This window comes from Barbatula barbatula (genome assembly GCF_947034865.1).
Source record: "Barbatula barbatula genome assembly, chromosome: 20".
Lineage (NCBI taxonomy): Eukaryota > Metazoa > Chordata > Actinopteri > Cypriniformes > Nemacheilidae > Barbatula > Barbatula barbatula.
In genome coordinates this window covers 18,355,460-18,375,255 of record NC_136783.1, presented here as the reverse complement: position 1 = coordinate 18,375,255, position 19,796 = coordinate 18,355,460, and the positions used below count along the sequence as shown (strand labels likewise).

The 19,796-nt window shown below is 37.6% G+C and overlaps 1 protein-coding gene across 6 annotated transcripts in view; it reads right to left on the bottom strand.

Annotated features, from left to right (window-relative positions):
* slmapa (sarcolemma associated protein a) overlaps positions 1-19,796 on the bottom strand; it is a 39,751-nt gene that overhangs the window by 16,573 nt on the left and 3,382 nt on the right. For 4 of the 6 annotated variants that reach the window (XM_079482881.1, XM_079482879.1, XM_079482878.1 and 1 more), the window contains exons 2-5: positions 10,107-10,254; positions 8,626-8,698; positions 2,320-2,356; positions 125-187 (exon numbers count right to left, since the gene is read on the bottom strand). In XM_079482881.1, coding sequence (XP_079339007.1) covers positions 125-187; positions 2,320-2,356; positions 8,626-8,698; positions 10,107-10,254 — 321 coding nt within the window. Of the gene's footprint in view, positions 1-124; positions 188-2,319; positions 2,357-4,193; positions 4,621-8,625; positions 8,699-10,106; positions 10,255-19,796 lie in introns of those variants that run through there. The other 2 variants (XM_079482883.1, XM_079482882.1) reach the window with 2 other exon arrangements.

The following is a 19,796-nucleotide window of genomic DNA, read 5'->3' as shown; positions in this document are numbered from 1 at the left end:
ACATGCAATATGTTTTCAAAATTAGTTTACGTCAAAGGCAGTACAAGCACAAACATTACAATTTTTGCTTTAAAATTGTAATGCGCTCTGACAGCCTGTAGAGGTCAGAGTTATTCCTCCATACCTGCAGGTACTGGGAAAGCTGGAACAGCTCCTGAGAATACATACTGGGTGTATTTGCGGACACCTGCACAAGAAAACAAACACCGACATCTCAGTGAATCGCTTTCAATCCAGCATCTATTCACATGTTGCCCTTGATATTTTTGAAAGAAGTTAAAACAAATCCAATCAAAAGAAGTGAAGATAGTCTCTCGACATATTCCAAGATTTTCTACAGTGTTGAAAACCTTGGATAAACCCAGTCTGAGGAAATAAATGGGTTTCGGTTTCTCCTATGCTGCTCTTAAAATAAAAGTGCATTATTCCAAGCAGTTGTAATCACACTGTCATAATATAAATTGTCATAAACGGTTTCATTAGTTTCACAGCATATGATGCAGTCAGATATATCTATGTGACCCAAGTTCACAGGTTAAACTAAAAGAATACTTTATGAAAATACATGACACTGTCTGTCAGTTTAAGACGGAGTCGATCTATCGATAATCTGAGCAACGCTGGCTTTGATGGAAAGTCTCCCCAAGATACAAAATTAAATGTGAATGCAAAAACACATTCAGAACCTGGTAGAAAGCTGGCTAAATGCCACAGATGTCAACATGGACAAGCTGTGTGACCTGCACTGAAAATCAAGAACTACAAGGTTGAACCGAACACAATCCAGCTACATCAAATGCTTGCAACAAGGAAGAACACACTACACGTTAAACCTGATGTTCCTGCATGGTTAATTATTATGGTCTACTGTGTCTGGGACCTGATAGACATTCAGTCAGTCTCAGAGTCTGATTCTAGATGCACCAAAGCAGTCTGAATTGAGAGGATGATTTTTAAGCTTGGAGTCTAAACTCTTAAAGATAAGACACCTGTGCCACAGCTCTGTTCAACACTGAGCTCTTGGTCCACAGAGGACAGCATCCCACACACTGAGGATAACTGCATAACTCTAACTTCATCTAGAACACCTCCAGAGCCACAGAGAGCCACATGGAGAACCCAGATATAAAAAAAAAGTTCTGCTATCACTTTAAACCATTAGCATCACGGTGATATTCACAAGATTACTGATTTACACAAGTTAAGGTTTAACAGTCACGTTTGTGTTAACAAAGGACGGCAAACTAAAATCGAGAGGGTGCTTAAAATGTAATGCTCTGAAAAATGTCTTTCAATAGCCCTACAAACAGGAGGATTGAGGGCGCAGGCAGATTTAAGGGCACTAAGTAAGCGACACTCTGATTAACACAAAGGAGGATATTTTTAAAAATGTTTCAGTTCTGTGACATCATCGACTGCCAAAAGTGAGATATTTTGAAGAATTTGGGAAAGCAAACAGTTCTGGAGTACTTTTGACTACCATTTTAATTTGTCCTACTATGGTAGTCAATGACGTCCTGATGACCATTCTTCCAAATATCTTCCTTCATGCTCAGCAGAGCAAAGACATTTATAAATGTTTGGAACAACTTGAGGGTGAGTAAATGAGGAAAGAAATTTCCTTTTTGGGCGAACTATCCCTTTAAGTTCACGTTTGCAAGTGTTGTAGCTGAAACTGCAACGTTTTACAGATAGGCTAAGCTGCATTCCATTAAAATACAGTCTAACCTACACTAAACCTACAAAGTTCCTTAATTCATTTGATGTAATCTTTTTTGCATAAATGTTTAATGTACATTTTTGCCCAGTTTATTAGAGAAAATCTCAAGCACAACCACCTACATAAGTAATGATTCATGTCTGTTTCACAAACAGAGCTGAGGTACGTATACATAGAATTAGTAAACTGCAAACAAAACGAACCATAAATTCATTTTTTATGACAGTGGTAGCCAAGTCACAGTTTTATTAAAAACCAGAGACCGTTGTGGTTACATTTCTACGAATGATCAATTTTACAGGACCATTTCCGAGCTCACAGCAGAGAACCGAGCAAAACCAGATGTCTGCCGTGCAAATGATGTCACACGAACGCAGTATACATTAACTGAGAGGAGGAGCTCATGTCACCACAAAGTTAACACAGCTGCTCGGACAAAACATACGGCTTGTAAAATGATTTCATGCACGGTTTGAAATTGAAAAGACCGGCTATATAATAATGAAAGAAACAAAATAAAGAAGTGGAGAAAACATTCATTCATTCATATCAATTTAATTCATACAAAAGTTGTGAAAATACATGCATGGGTTTCTTACCTTATCATTAGCCAGAGGAAGTGGTTCCGAAACAACACTGGAATAAAAAAAAGAGCAGATTGTAAATGGTTTATTAAGAAAAGAGGACGGATCTACTGACCCACGGCGGCTCATAGGCATGTGAATAAAGTTAGGGGCAAATATTTGCCAACAGAATCAGAAGTCAACTTTGCACTATGTTAATCTTTTACAGTAATGCAGGTGCCTAGCAACCAGCCTGATTGACAGCGGTGTATCCAAGGTGTTGAGACTTTCCCCAAGTGATTGATAACATTGAATGAAGAACAGTTTGTTTTAACCAGACATTGCACTGCACGTGTGGGAGTCCTTGATGACAACTGGTTAAGTTTACTGGTAATAAAAGATCCAATAATAATCAAAAGAGCTCTATAAAATGTCTCAAGACAGTAACTTTGGCTACATCTCTCGACTCATTGAGCAAAGTTGGACTTAAACCCAGTTTGTAGTGTTGAAATGGGATCATAGGACAATAGGATGTGGGTTCAATAGGTCAGAAGAGATAACCCAAAGACTTTGAGCCCCAGAGAGAAACTAGGCAGAAATAGAAACATAGAATCTAACATCAGCATTGGCTGTGATAACCGCAAAAGAAGCCTGCTTTAAAAAAAACATATTCATTTAAAACTAAACATGGAGAAATTTGTGTACTGTGGATTAACGCTCCTCTGATGTCTGAATGGCATTAGCAACTTGCAATCTAATTGCATGATTCAACAAAACATTATACAGACAACACTAGAAAAACTATGAATTGGCAATGTATGTTTTTTGTCTGAGCTCATTATAATTTTGATTTACTCTCGAAAGTTGACGAAACAAACTTTCGGCAGCAACACATTTTTAAATGGACAGTCTCTCTCTTTTGGATAAATGGATCAAATATACTGATGACATCATCTGCTCAGTGGTATGTATACAGACTGTAATCCAGTAAAGTTCTGTCGAGAACAACAAATCCCCTCCCCTTATCTCTACAACACATAAGTAGCTAACTTGCCAAACAGAAAGGGAAACGGATAAATGCTGTGTTTGTAAAGCCGCGGAAAGAAATTAAGAGGCTATTTCAAAATGGCTTCCAGTTTTTCTAAATGTACTATTAACAGATGTGTTTAGGTACAAGTGATTTATTCTGTGAACTTTAAACAATATTTTCAAATTAAAATCTTGTTTCTAATTTGCATATATTTGCAGAAAATGAAAACTAAGGTGAAAATAACTGAAAAGATGCTCTGTGTTTTTTCAGACCTCAAACACTGCAAAGAAAACAAGTTCATATTCAATTTTAAGCAATACAATAGTCATATTTCAACGTATTTAGGAAAAAAAATTAAACTTAGTTTTTATGTGATAACCTTGCTTTTTATCACAGTTTTCATGTGTCTTGTCATGCTGTCAGTATTTCACATTGCTATTGGATTACTTCCTCACTTCTGAGGTTTGACTTCAACAGACACTGGACTGCAATGACCACAACGCATCTAGAAATGCTGATTTAAAATGAAAATTTGTAATGGTCACTTAATGTTTAACATGGCTGAATATGTGTCCGTATGGGCACTGTCACTACTACAGGACTTTAACATTATATTAAAACATAGACAAACATTTGCACATTATAGCCGAGGTGTTGCTTCCATCTCTCGTATTGTTACCCAATTCATTAATTATGAAATGTACTAAACAATAAAACGAGATGAAAAAGATCAGATAAGTTTAGGCCTCCCTGAAACACCCATGTAAAAACGTCCCATCTGCAATGGTGCCAATACACATTTCAAGCATTTCTCCACAAAGTTTTATGCGTCACTCCTTTAAAAGGCTAGCTATCATACTTTGTGCTAAAGTCGTGTTACCTGACGTGTAGCAAAAACAGACTTTATAGTGAGAAATCCTTCAGATGTCTAGCTGTCTTCACATCCACGTCTGTGGCCTTAGGGCTGTAAGATGTTTTTCTTGCAGCCACTCATACAGAGAAAACTTTCACGCTCTCTTTACAAGCTTGATAACACGGGTAGAACTTCCTCGCTTTTGCAAAATCAAAACAGAATAGTTGTCTGCTCGAGTCAACACCATCCACGCCTCTCCTCAAGGCAGCATTCAAAGTTCAAGCCCCCATCACGGATAGTTCCAGACTCTTGTGAAACAAAACGCTCCCTCAGCTCCAAACTGTTCCGAAGAGCTTTCATTTTTCATACATGGTGAAAATCAGGCGGGACAATAGCTGTAGAACCTGATCCCCTGGCCGTCGGCCCCATGGCAACTGCTCGGTAACTGGTGCACAGAAACAAAGCCGACGGGTTGGAGAGCATTCCAGCTGACACGAGGGAAGATAGTGGACGTGAGATGTCCAAAACCCAAAACAGTTATGCAATGGTGAGACACAAACATTCAGGACCACTTCTACGCTGTAGGCGGTAAACGGTACAAATCATTTTGTAAATAGTAAATCAAAGAAGAGTAACGTTTGCTTAAAATCTTAAGAGGTTTGTGTTAGGGTATAAGGTCAGGGGATAGAACATTTCATTACTCCGGTCAAAAACAATGCATGTCTTTGAGATGTCCTCACTGTTGTGGTGGAACCTGTGTGTGTGCGTGTGAGCTTGGGTTTATGTAAGCCAAACATGAGTCACAGCAACTCTTTCCTGTTCCAAGTCTGAAACACACACTGTTGAAGTGGTAGATTTAATATGGCAGTCGTGTGCTCACTAATATATTTTGCAGCTGGTTTTCTGATTTGCACAGAAGAGCTAGATTATAATTAAAGAACAGGGAAAATGGGGCTTGTCACCCTGTTTACCATGTGGTGCAAGATCCATAAATATGATGAATAACACAGCCTCATAAAACAAAAGTAGTCTAACAGGAGTTAAAGCAACACAACTACAAGCACTCCAATACATTAAGCTAGCACTTTAGAAACTAACAAACAATATAAATTCACTAAGTAAACTGGAAACAATGATCCAGTTGTGCTAAGATCTGTGATCAATTACTCTGGGAATGCATGGATGTGGAGGAAACAGCCATCTAACTTCAATATTTTTCTCCCTCCCATCCCAGATAGGTAATATAAACAATCAACCTCAGTCAGACCCTTATGCCCCGTTCAGACTGCCAGTGACTAGCAGAGCGACGTGATCTCATTCATTTCAATAGAGAGCAGGCAACTTTTGGCATCACAAGGGACAGTGATCGCTGGCGACAGGAAGTGGCTGTGTTCGGCGAAGTGAGTCAAGCAACAAGAGTTGACAATTGTTCAACTTTATGCAAATGGTGAGCGACTTTCGCAAGCAACTACCAATAGGAGTAAAGCAGTGGAACTCATGTCATTCATCTCTCATCAGTAACTGAAGGGTTTGTTCAATCTGTTACTAGGACAACCAAAGCTAACTCCTCCTATCGATCTCATAGCAAGAGACAAGCGACACACGGCGACAAAGTGGCTGGCTGTCTGAACGGGGCTTTAATGACTATCACATCTCCATTTCCACTCCTTCAATAAATCTATCCATCACAAGAGGAACAGAAATCTATCTATCTAACCGAACATTACGTCTTCTAAATGGAAAGAGTGAAAGCGTTTTCAAGGGAAGATATCTTAAGCAGATGTGTCAACTTTCTGGACAGACTTTCAGCAGGCTACTGAGATGCAATGATTCCGGAGAAACGATTTCTCTGAATGCCTTTTTGACCTCGGCCACACCACGTACGGTGAGCTAAAGCCTTTACCCACAAACATAGATAGCGATCCCTCGAAAACGTTTTATATTAATCGGAAGAGCTTGTAGACACGCATCTAACCCCAAACATGCATATCCAATACCCTGGATGGGCTCCGACGGCTCAGCGTGTGGCTTCTATAAATACATCTCAGCGTGCCCTGAGCCTGGAAGCTGGCTGTGAAAATGCGACTGGGTTGAAAGCTCATCCAAGGAGGTCCACTGCAGTAACAGCATACAATTTATCCTTGTTTGATCACAGAAAACACAGGGTACAGTAGGAATGATGAGTTAAATCGGATGAATCTATAGAAGGTCCTTTGAAAGTCAGTTATTGTTAGAATGTAAAAGGCTAGAGCAGGATACTAAAACGGGCTCACAGAGATTTTGTCTCTCATTTTTCCCTCAAATCCTCCAACAAATGCATTAAGCTTAACAAAGTAGGGATGGGCACTTTTCAACAATTTCATATTAAAATATTTGAGCTCATAAAAAAACATTCTAATATTAGTTCATTTAAAATAAGTTAATAAAGACGTAATTTCCCATCAAGTTTACAATTATCTTTAAATATTCATAACGCAATAATATTATATCCCATATATAGGTTTTTTTATTGTTGAAAAAAAATAGAAAACTACATAATACTGCATTTAAACCTGTGCAAACATTAAAAACAAACAAAACGTAAAGTACTGACAGTCTGTGATATATGGTTATCTTTTTATATGTTTTACATGTTTCTGATAAGAAAAACAAGCAGACCAAAACTTCCTCAGCTGGTTAACAAGCCGACAGCAGAGAAAAAAATCTTGGTATTTTAATATCGTGATGCGATCCGAGCATCCGGTGTGTAAACTTAAAATATTAAAACTAGCTTGCGATCGAAGTAAACAAGGATTTGAAAAATACAAATATTCTGAGAGCATTTTTATTTTCGAATAGTTATTGCGGATCGAATTTTCGTGCACATCCCTATTAACAAGCTAAACATCTTACAAGAAAAGGATCCTAAATCACGCTAAAACGGGAAAGGCATAAAAAGCCCTCTTCTGCTCCATAAGCAGGACAGATAGCCGCGCACAGCGCACACCTTTCCACGTGAACAGTTTTAACAGGTTCTGCCAACACCGGGAGGCCACAGGGAATCTTTCAACGAGAGAGCCATCTGCTTCCTGAACGCATTGCATTAAACACTTTTTATAGCCCAGTGATGTATGCAGTCGAACACAGCATTCATACGGTGTTAGGAAATCCCTTCCGTCAACAAGACTATCAATATCGCTCTTCATGAATATAATAAACACCAGCAGAACCAAGCATCCCGTTACTAACAAGACCACTGCCTGGCTCTGAAACCAGGAGGAGGGTTCAATCGTGCTACATTAAACAACCATTCATCTAAATTAGGAATATGCAGGTGCATCGCAATATCTCAATGCAGCAAAAAGACACACTTGTTGTTACAATGGAAGCAGATAGAAGTGAGTAAAACCCATGAGCCACCTAACAGAGCAGGTGCTCATCCCTCGCCCTGGGAAGTTCTGGTGTTAAAGGGTCACGAAAACCCCCACTTTTCAGCTACAGTCTAAAACGGGCACGAACACTGCGAGAAGAAGAGGTAGGGAGTGTGCGGGGCAGGAGAGAAAGGGATCCGATTCCATAACTTAAAATATATTAGTCATTATCGGTTTTATACAGTCTATAGTCACATCGGTTTGCTCAGGTCACGGTACCACATTTCTGAGACAGTCTACCTTCATGAGCGAGTCAAAAAGTCCACTTATATTCATTTCTTAAAGCTTACCGGAGTAAAACACAGTTTGCTACTGTTCCGCCCTTACTCGTAACCACGACGAGCTGGCTAAAACCGCCGAACGTTCCAGCATGGGAGATGGGCGCTCTAAATAGGCGACTCATTCCTCATATCCATCAGATTACTATCATGTGCCATGAACGCCCCAGTCTCTAGGGTCACACATGGAGCCGTCATAAATAACTAGGAGAAATGTCTTCTCATTGGTCAAGAAAACACAGGCTCATGAATAATTATGAGACATTGACGCGTCATCAATGTACTATAGAACATCAGCACATCACATCCTTTGACATTGGCCAGAAGAGTATTTTAAACCCAGAAGGCTAAAATAGCGCACCAAAGCTCAAAATGTACTTGTTTTCTTTACTGTATTAACTAAGTTGCTAATATTGATCTTTATGATGTCCAACACAACCAACAAATGTTGTTTAGGGTTTCATGGCGCTTGCAGCATCTCACAGAACCAAATTAAGATTCGCTTACTGTCCAAAAAGCTAAAACCGGTTATTTTGGCTTAGTATGAGAGGCTAAGAACATCATTTGTTGTCAATCAAAAACATGTTACAGGTACTGAAAAGTGTCACCTAAGTATCTACCTATCTGTAGTCTCCTCTAAAACGGGTATAGGCGAACATTGCTTTGAGCAGTCTGAGTGACCTGGTAAGCAGAGTAACCTTCAACACATCACCACACCGGGGTCAGTAAGAAACTTTACAGACCTAAAAGTTTCAAAATATTTGTACTTACTCTGAACGGCGGCGTGCTTCCATGCCATCTGGTAAGAAGAGCTTGATGGTGGACACTATACAGCCATGAGTGACTGAAGAGAGACAAACAACACACAGATGTACACAGATCATAGACGTTTGACAAAAGCAGTTAAAACAAAATACTGACACAAAGCATTATTTTATATGATTGTAAGGCAAAACAGCAGTTCAACCAATCTTAACTGTGTTGAAATGAAAAATGACAAGCAAGGTTGTCTAAGGTAAAAGGAAGTGTGTTTTACCAGCCATATAATAGAACAAAAATAAACATCCAAAATATCCATCAAGATTTTTCTGTTTACATTTATGGCCCACCCTCAGAATCTTCCAAACCTGTATAATGTATTTGTTCTGCCAAACACAAAGAAAGATATTTGGTATGATAACGTCAGTACCCAAACAGATCTTCTCCTCCATTGACTTGTATAGTATTTATATTCCCTATACATGGCAGTCACTGTGAGGTGAGATCTGTTTGGTAACTGACATTCTCCCAAATAACTTTCTTTGTGTTTAGCAGAACAACAAAATGTATAAAGGTTTGGAACAACCTGAGAGGGAGTAAATGGTGATAGAATTTTCCTTTTTGGGTGAACTGTCCCTGCATGATATGAGATAGACAAATTCCTGATGTTAGACGTAGCCAACTTGCTAACAATGGCAAGTGTTAAATAAACAACCAAACAAGACCGAGAAAAGATTGAGCCTAGTTTTAATACCTTGTAAGACCGTTTGAAGTGTTAAAATCGCATGTTCCGTACAGATTGTCTTGCTCACTGATCACATAATGCACGCTCATTCTGCTATGAAGTAATGTCTCCCTTCATTTGCTCTAAAAGGCTTATTTCATTTGCATTTGGATCTGATTGTGAAAGCGCACATTGCCTGTACTTCAGTTACAACACCGCCTGAGCAGCAACAAGCCAAAGTTCTAAGGTTTCAAAATACAGACTCACGCCTAAAATTTAAGAAATTAAATGACAGACAGCGAAGAGCATACATGTGTTGCTTAACTTTGCGATCACTCAATACGACATTCTGGACACCATCAATGGATAATGTATTTTAATTATACAGCTACTTGCAAAAATATATTAATATAAATTATGCAAGTTTAAATTAATTGTGGTAAAGAATAGCTTAAAAAGCCTGCACGAGTGTTCAATAAGGCCCTTGTGGTTAGAGCATGGTGCCAGCAACGCCAAAGTAATGGGTTCGATCCCAGGGATTGCACATACTTAGAAACAAATGTCTTGTACAATGCAATGTTAGTCACATTGGATAAATCTAAATGCTGAATTTCGTGACAATATTGTGTCAGAGTCACGTATTAAGCAAACCGAAAGATGTGGTTCTACAAACAAGAACTAGAAACTGAATATTTGCATGCATAAAAGGTACTAGCCAAAAAGAGTTTCAATTTCCTTTACTTATAAAGCAGCAAAAGGCTTTCCTCACCTTTCCGAGTGTTCTCGGTCACATCTACCCCAAACTGGATGGCGTCACCGGAGAGGACCTCACAGGGAGGGCTCTCCTCCGACCCGCGGCTCAGGCGTTGGCTGTTAATGAAAGTGCCATTGCTGCTTTTGGTGTCCTGAAGATAGAACTGCAAACAGAGAGACCGTAAGATTACAGATGTGTCGCTTTCAGCAACAAACAGTTCAGACGTGTGCAGAAACTAGCGTCCTTAACAAAAAGGATATAGTGTTTCAAATCAGGAAGTAGTCAAGCAAAACCTGACCAAGACATGGTCCAAAACGAACACTTTTAGCTTTTAGAGATCAACGTATTCACTGTCAAAAAAGACAGGGCTTCAGGAATGTACTTGAATAACTGTAATTTTCTGTAAAGTAATTTCATAAGTATGATTATGTTTTGGATATACGGTTATATTTTCATAAAACATACATAAATAATCTCAACTCCCTGATTCCTGAATCAAATGCAGTTTAATTTTCTGGCTCAGACAGAAGATGAAAAGACTCACTGTTAAACACAACAGTATGAGTGTCATTCTTTCTTCCGCCCATGAAAGAGCCATGATGACACAAAACCAGCATCCCACATCATCACGAGACACTATGAGGGCATCAGTGTCAACGGGTTAAGCCAAAGGATGAATATTAAGCGGTTGGGTCAGATGCAATAAACCTGCACAGCTCGCAAACACAAATCTCAAACAAACGGCCATAATGTTTCAAACACCGTATTAATACTAGTTTAGAAGAGATGTATGGATGAGGCAGCGTCACATTCAGAGTCATTTTTCATCAGAACCAGAGTGAACTGTGAAATTAGATCTGGGTTTGGGTATCGATTCTGATGTTCCGATTCGATTCACACGTGCTCAACCTTATTCGATCAGGATTCACAAGCACCTGATTCTATTCGAGTCAATGAATATAGATTTAATACAGATTCTATAGATATTTAAAAAATGAGGGCCAGCGTCCAGTAATTTCCTTTCACCAGAACCTGATCGTAGTGTGCGATGGGGACTAGCGTCATTTTGGATAAACCTTAACTTTTAGTGAGTGGGGAAAAAGGTATTTCTGCGTCTTCCATTTGCTAGAAGGAAAAAGGAAAATTGCTCCTAACAGCACCTTAAAGTTACTTGTAAGTGAATAAATGAATGATTACAAAACAGTGTGTACAAGCACCTGTCATTGTTACTGACTGGACATGAACATTTGTACATGAACTAATTAGTATTTTATGTCTGAAAACAGAAACATTAAATAAGTAAAAGACTTCAGCTTAATTGGGTATTAAAATACAGTAAATTCAAAGAACGCATGTTGCCTACGCCGCGATGCCGTCACAAACATGCTCATTGGCACATAATATCAAATTGCAAATTAATCTTTATCAAAACACTTTTGCAGGCACTTGAATTCAGAATATACCTCATTTAACTCTTAGTTGCTATAAAAATGCTAAAGGACAGAAAAGGTTAACAACTATAAGCAGTAAAATGCAAAAGAGTTGCATTTTGGTTATAAACTATCAGCAGCCGTAGTAAAAGCAACACTAGACTTAGCAAACACTAATGACACAGAATTTGACTGTTCATTTTCTGTCTGTTGAGGTCTCAGTGGCAGGACGAGATGCATCTTTACCTATAATTATAAAGCGCGCGTGTTTGAAAATGTCACGTGATGGCAGATGAGGGAGGTTAGTGAACCCCGTTCAGTCTTCAACAGCCAGCACATTTATTAAATATGCAAGGAAATATCACTAAAGCACCTGCATCTGTGAGCAAAGTCACAGCTACTGTCATGTGCCCACTGTCTACGAGAGAGAGCGAGCGAGCGAGAATTTTGACGTCACAGATTCATATGGCATTCGTTCAACACGTCTCAAACAAGCCCAGTTCTTCTGATAAGCGTCAAACACATAATTTACCCAAAACAAATCATTTTGTTTACATTCTACATACAATAATGCCACAGATAACGCAGGGTTAAATGTGCGTAGACGGGAACTATTTTAAGGGCATGTTTTACATAAGCTGTACAGAAAGGCAGAGTTAGCCCGTGCAAACAAGTGCAGAAGAGATTAGTGCAATTAACACTTCCTAGACTGGTAATTAAAAGAAGAGGGGATCATGAGAAGAAAAGAGGAACGTCAGTGTGGGAGAAGAGATGTTTCAGTTTAGCTGGTTCGCTACACTTACACAGCAGAATCAAATAACTTGTATACTTTTTTAAGGAAGTCATTTGAACAAACTAAAATTAATAATATACATTTTACAAAGATGCGATTGAAATTTTACCTTGCACGTTAAAAAAATACAAAGCGTCGAATTGGTGCCTGTACGTAAAAATAAAATTTCCCTGACGATTTATTTTAACATCTAATGTGATTTATAAGTGGTGGTGGTGAATGACGCGACTGTGATAAGTGCAGGAAACAGAGGCTTGTGCACTTCCTTGGTCTCCAAACTTAAGTGTGTGTTTGACTTCATTCGGTGTTGCGCAGATTGAACGGCATAAGAAAAATCGCTCTCACAGAACATTGATGTCATATTCCGATCGTTCTGCGCAGAACGTAATGAAGTCGAACACATCGGTTTCTGAACGGTCTCTCTCCCTTACACTTGAATCAAACGTGAAGACAGAATCCATGTTTCACGTGGCGCACTCTGAGAATATTTTTAACTGAATTACAGCTGGGTGTGAATGTGCTCAAAAACACGTTGCCTTCTCTTCCCTGATAAGATTTCCGCACATGCAGATGACAGAAATAATCCTATCCAGTGAAGTAATTTCCTTCTATCTAATAGCTGTGAAAAACACATAGCACGTTAATGTCCACTAATAATCGATTCGCGACGTAATGACTCATTTGAATCGATTCATTTTGTTGAAACAACTCATGTAAAACCCTGAACTCACGAGACTCACTGTCTGAACCCATCAAATCAGTCACTCAAAACCATTTAACAAGAGTGGTAAGTAAGATGAAGTATTCCATGTTTATTTATGACAATGTGTAGTAAAGTACATGTATAATAATTGACTCAAGTTTTGAGCAAGCAAATTTGATTTAATTTTATGTGGTAAAAATAAATGCGGCCAGTGGCAAAATTCCAGCTTTTTGCTAAGAGGGCAATAAAGGAAGATTGTGAAGAGTGACAGGTTTAATTTGTGTCAGATCATTTCATAGCCAATACATACCTTTAATATAAAACTAAATAATAACACCTGTATAAAATAACAAATACAAAGTTTCTTTGCAATTATTTTTTATTTATTTGTCTCGCAAGTGTTGAAGCGCAAATATGAAGCGGTCTATAGCAGACTATAGCCTCATCAACTGAGGTCATTATGATTACTATAAAAAAGGGTGCGACCAATTTGTAAGTTGGTGCGACCTACTGAGAAAATGGGTCGCACTTGGAAAAATAGGTCTAGATCCCTGTACCTACAATTGTAGTCTGTACAACACAAATACAGACACACACGTTGTTCATAGCAATGTTATTCTAGTCCGTACAAAAGCTCATAATTTTGTCTGCACCATTCTCCGTCAAACAGCTCAGCCAAAGCCCCAGGACTTTGTCTGTGAGAAGAGCTCTCTGAAAGCCAGTGCTGAGATCTTCTAAACTATTGTGTATTTTCAAGGAATGCCGAGTTTAAACTTCAAAAGTAACTGTAGACTTAAATCACTCCTACCAGAAGAGAGCTCCATCCCGGGATATCTCAAAGCAGCTGCCTGAGTAAAGAAATATTCCTGACAGTCACAGCCTGTGCAAAACAGATCGACTGTAGACAAGACACTGACCCAGTAAAGCTTGTTACTAATCAGCACCAAAGGCAATAATGCAACCTTAATCCTTGAGTTCGTCAATAACAAACTGATAGGTGATTAGCAGATTGCAAAACTTAAAAAAAATTGAAAATGTATCTGGAACATAGATATATCATAATGACCTGACTAAATAACTGAAGACCTGAAAAAATTACATTTGATTCCTGAAGAAAACATCCTTACTAAAAAGACATCCTGTTTTCTATGAACCTTTGGTCGACTGCCTTTGAAATTCACAACCGACTACAAATTGACTCAACGAATTTGGTCAAAGGTTTTCCCTGGAAAGATCTACTGATGTCATCTCACGTGAGGCACGCTTTTTGCAGCCTTATGAAAACACCTCTATATGTAAAAAATATCATTCATCACTTTATAATAGGTGGAGTCAATATAAATGCTACAAATTAGGGCTGGGCATCATTTCTAAAGTTCCTATGCGATTACGATTCACAAGCTTGGGTAGAGGGACCGCTCAATTATGACACAAATCATAATCGCGATTATTTTGGCCAATATTGAGATCCCGATTATTTAACACAATTACTCATTAACCTTTAAAACAACAAAGAAAATAAAACATATTGCCTTTTAAACTCTCAATTTAGCTGAAAAATAAATGTAAAGAAATAGCATAGATTGTCTGTGGCATCTTATAATTCATCTACAGGTTTAGTTGCTGCCAGGATTTTTATGTTTGTTCAAGACCGTGAACTATAAAAAAAGCTGATATTTAATGCATTAGCCAAAATATTAAAATCTGCAACCAATAACCATTGTGTAATAACTCGTTTATTATACAAACTACAAGTGTCATGTCAGAATTCAGAAATACTTTTTCCTAGAAGGCTGCAGGAATTATGAGAAGAGAGAAAACGTTTTGTATGTGCTGTTCAGCTGGCCATGATCTAGGGTGTTGGTTCCCCATGATGCATTGGGCTTATTCATATCGGGAAGAAGGGCGGGGGGCTCCAGTGGCTAAAGTCAGCTGCAAGCCAGTTGTCCCCGACTTGAAGGCGCTCCTATAATAACAACAGACTGTAAAAACGGGGCACACATGCCATTAGTCTATTTAAAGTATACTTTAAAGTATACATTACTACTAAAGCCACATAAAAAACACAGATGACAAAGACAACTAATCTTTACCACTATTAAACCAACCTAAAAACACATTCAGTAAGCCATGGCTCTATTTCATGGTCTCTTCATCTTCAAAGACTGCGGGTCAAAAACCATCAAAATTTATCGGAAGCACATACACAACAGCCCGCATTCACATTAGTAATAATTTACGGGAAGACCAATGAGTTAATAAATAGGGGTATGATTTATCAGTGACGTTACACTCAATAAGGATGAGGCCATTCACAGAGATGATATGTCCTCTATCTCATCCCATGGAAACAGCAAAGACAGGTTTAAAGCAGACAGCAAAGAGGGAACTGTAATCCTGGAAATGTAAACAACCCAAGCACGATGCACTTTATTGAATGAATTATTCACAATATCACCAGCTGATATTTCAAGAGCTACCAGAATAAACACTAATACTCAGCTAAATATAAAGGAACATGTTTTATTTAGTCTTTGAGCAGATGGTAATCTTTACATTGATATGGCAATTAAACAGACTAAACCTTATGTGATTCTGAGAATCTATCTTTTGCTTTTGGTCCACACGGAGACGGCATTACTGTAAACGAAAACTGAGCTTTTTAAACAGAGTTTAATCACAGCGTTTAAAACGATGACGCATTTTTCATCATGTGAGACATCCGATTTGGCTGCTCTTTTTAGGGGCAAGGACCCCCTAGATGAGAGATGCATGGAGCAGGGCTAGTGTGCGATCCCCTCTGACGTGTCATGACTGCACTCTAATACTGAGTGGATGTTTATGAATAATAGGCAGGACTCTATTAGTGTGTGTCCTATAGTTGGGATTTAGGAAATTAACAAAACATTTTAACTACATCAAAATGTAAAACAAATATCTTGTAGGTTTTAATTATATATGTGAGATTAAAAAAAATAAAATAAACCTAAAACAAAGTGTTTACATCTTTTGAAGTAGTCTATATCAGAATTAACTTTATTTGCAGAGTCACAAGGATTTTTGTGGGGTTTCAAGAGCATAGAGTATGCATATAAACACAAAGCCAAATTATAAATATGCCGAATTAAAAATAAAATGTAGGTAATATTAAAAAGTATGTAAGTGGAAAGCTATTCACAGATATATACATAGTAAGTACTGTAGCCTATATTATAACATTATACGTCATAAGAATATAAACATGTGTTTACATAGCCTAATTATACATAAACCTTAATGCATAAACTAACCAATATTCAAAGGGAGTTGGTTGTATTACAAATGGTTCCCAAAGGGTACATTTGCTACCAGTTTTTTGCAAATTTTCATCACAGTTTGGATGTGCTACGAACCTCCTATTTTTGTGATACACCCACGAAAAAACAGAGCTATTTAAATAGAAACAACCCTTATTGAAACAGGAATATGTACTTGTGCTGATGTAAATATTTACAGTTTACTTCTATCATAGACTATATCATAGACTTCTATCGTCCGACTGTTTGTGCTGTACTTTATTTTATTGATTATCTAATCTAAACTATATTTTATTTTATTTTATTAACTGGTTAATTTTTATTTTTCTTATTTCTTCTAAACTATGTTATTTTATTTTTTTATTCTTAACTGGTTACTTTTATTTTTCTTATTTCTTAACTGTTTTATCAAATGGATATTTTTAATTTCTTCTATGTAAAGCACTTTGAATTGCCATTGTGTATGAAATGTGCTATACAAATAACACCTTCATCTTTATATTATTTATATTTTTCTGTTGTTTGTCTTTAGAGAAGACCTGACCTACATTTCACTGCTGGTTGTATATTCTCTATATAACTGTGAATGTGACAACATAATATTGATTCAAGATTTTTATTTAAGACATAACATTAGCACTGTTATGCATGTTTTTGTTGCACATACATACTTTTCTGTGTATACGGCTGATATAGATTGTTTGGGATTTGCAGCATCATACATTTTAACTTTACTGTGAGATGGACAAATAGACATTGACCTGTCCTGAAGTTTTTGTTAAGGCTTCAATGAGTTGACTGACCCTGGTTAATGGCACAAAGACTGTTCTAGAGGAGGTAGAGGTTGGCTCTTGATGCGAAAGAAATCAGTGCAGATGTTATGCATTCTGTTGTAAAAGAAGGCCGTTTTATTAAGTGTAATTCTTTTCTTCAGCCATTTAGACAGAGTTAGACAGAGTATGCACTGATTCTTTTATGATGCAGATGTAAGGTTCCTTCTATTGCTTGCTTCTGCTCCTTGCATGTATGTTTTTGTCCGTACGCCGGTTCAAGTAGCAATATATGTGGGAGCTTTAATGGGTCTGTGCGGTCGCGCAGATGCGCAGCTTAAAGAGAACATCGTTGTTATATTTCTGTACCCATGCTTTACATTTTAAACAAAATGTTGCCTGTGAGTAAACGGTATTAAGCGGACCCCCTAGGGGCCGTGGACCCCCAGTTGAAGACCCATGCTTTAGATTGCATTTCAGGGGATGGAATATTTCTTTACTCGCAACTATTGTTTGGCAGCGGATCGCGAGTTAAGTTTCCCTTTCGCAGCTTTATAGTCTTGTGTTACCCGCAGCAACATATTTAAGTTACCTCATTGTCTAGAAAACAAAAACTCAGTTTTCAATTGAAAACGCACTAGTGTAGACTACACACAACACACATTGGAACTGGTTACATATTATAGTCATGTTGTCACAGGCCGCTAAAACAGTTACGTGATTGTCTCGGTCACAATAAAGTCACCAAGTAAAGACACAATGTGTTGGGCTTTAAAATCTTGGATCATCTAAAACTCGAGAGAAAATCCAAGCCAACCTGTAACTGTAACATTAAATTTAATTCCAAATTACAATAAAACACAGTGCTCTAACTACATCATCTGCGTCAGAAATTACAGCAAAAACAGTCCATCCTGGAAACACATTCGCTTTCCTCTCACGGGTGTCATTTAACCAAATCCATTAGAATAAATAGCACTGTCCGACATTAGAGCAGTCACCTAGACACTATTACTTGATCTGCTACTCTGACTGATGGCTATAAACACAGGACACTTAGGCACACAGGATAAAAACACATTCTCAGGCACACAGATGCATTTGCCACCTTTTCAGCAATGCCCACGTTTATATCCCACAGCATCACAAAGCCAGTGGACAGGTGGTCATATTGGCACAATTTCACATAATGCCAACTATTAGCTGGCCCAGTTTAGATATCTTCAACTTGGCACCTCATTCTATAAGAGACCATGCCAATAAGAGCAGAGTCCCATCAGATCATTATAGCTCTGTGCTATGTGACATCCCAGTAAGTTGAATCCCTTATATTCTGTCTGCTGAACAGGATGATACTTTGTCTCTGTAAAAGCTAAATATGTGGTTATTTTTATTATTAGTGTTCCTGTAGCTCAAATCCCAAAGCATTGCAATAGAAATGCAAAGAGGCTTGAGCCTCAGGGAACACACATGCTGATAAAATGTGTACATTAGTTGTGATGCACTGAATAAAAGTCATAGACTTGGAATTCTGCTATCTACGTAGATTTGAGATGAGCTTTTTTTGTTAACAAATAACAAAAATGATATGAGGGTAATTTTTTTTATACATGAAAAAGACAATATCAAATGTACAATATCAAAATTTGTAAATGGTTGTAAAAGTCAAACGCAGATATAACCTTTGGATTCTGAAATATCACTTTTGGTTTAGAATTATATCGCTCTATCTGCAAATCATTCATTAAAGCAATAAATTTTCAAGTACCACAAACAATTTACTTATAACTTATTAAAACATGAAATCAGTGTATAAAAATGTGAAAAAGCGGTACATTTACATGGTGTTTATGACACTTATTTCATATTTTAGGATGATTTTGTCTAGTTCAAGTTAAGCATAAAAGGCTGTACTGATTGGTCAATGTTTTATCCACAGAAGGTGGGACAGATCAAATTACTTTTAAGAGATGAGTATGGCTAAAACACATAATAATATTTATTGTTGTAATCAAGACTGTTTACTGCATTTGAGAGTCTATGTAAGCAAAGGTATTAGGAAGCTAGCGCTTCCGGCTAGTATGGTGTCTTTAAATATAAAAAATGTATCCCCTCAACTAAACCTAGAACAATAAAAACGTTTGAGCTGCTCTCATAACATAAGAATCTCAATAAAACAGTCAACCATTAGGTTTCTTTTAAACATCGTTTAAATATCGGTTTCCTCATATTTCCCCGTCACTGAGGAGTCCGGTCACATGACAAAGAAAGCAGATTCTGATTGGCCCTCTTGTGTGCATTCAAAGTGTTGATTGGCTCTTGCAGATAGAACCTTATAGGACCAAATTATAATTAGATTTTGTAGCTAGTCCCAAAATGCACACATTTAAAAAACAAACATGGCATAGTGTTAATAAGTTGTCAGTCACAGAATAAGAATGTGTGACTAACGCAATTTTGACCAAAATGTCTGGTAGCGACGAAGAGTCAGAGTTAGAGGAAAAATTTATACATTCATTAATTTCTGCTTTTTTACGGGCCCTGCTTAAATTTTTACACAAAAAAAGTTATATATGAATAATATTGTCTATTTATTTGTTTGTTTTTATCTCAGTTTTCTTAATAAATAAGGTTAAAATACCAAAAAACTATTAGCCTAACTCACAGACATTTCTTATAATTTGATCATTTGAACAAATTTTTGTTTGACTGT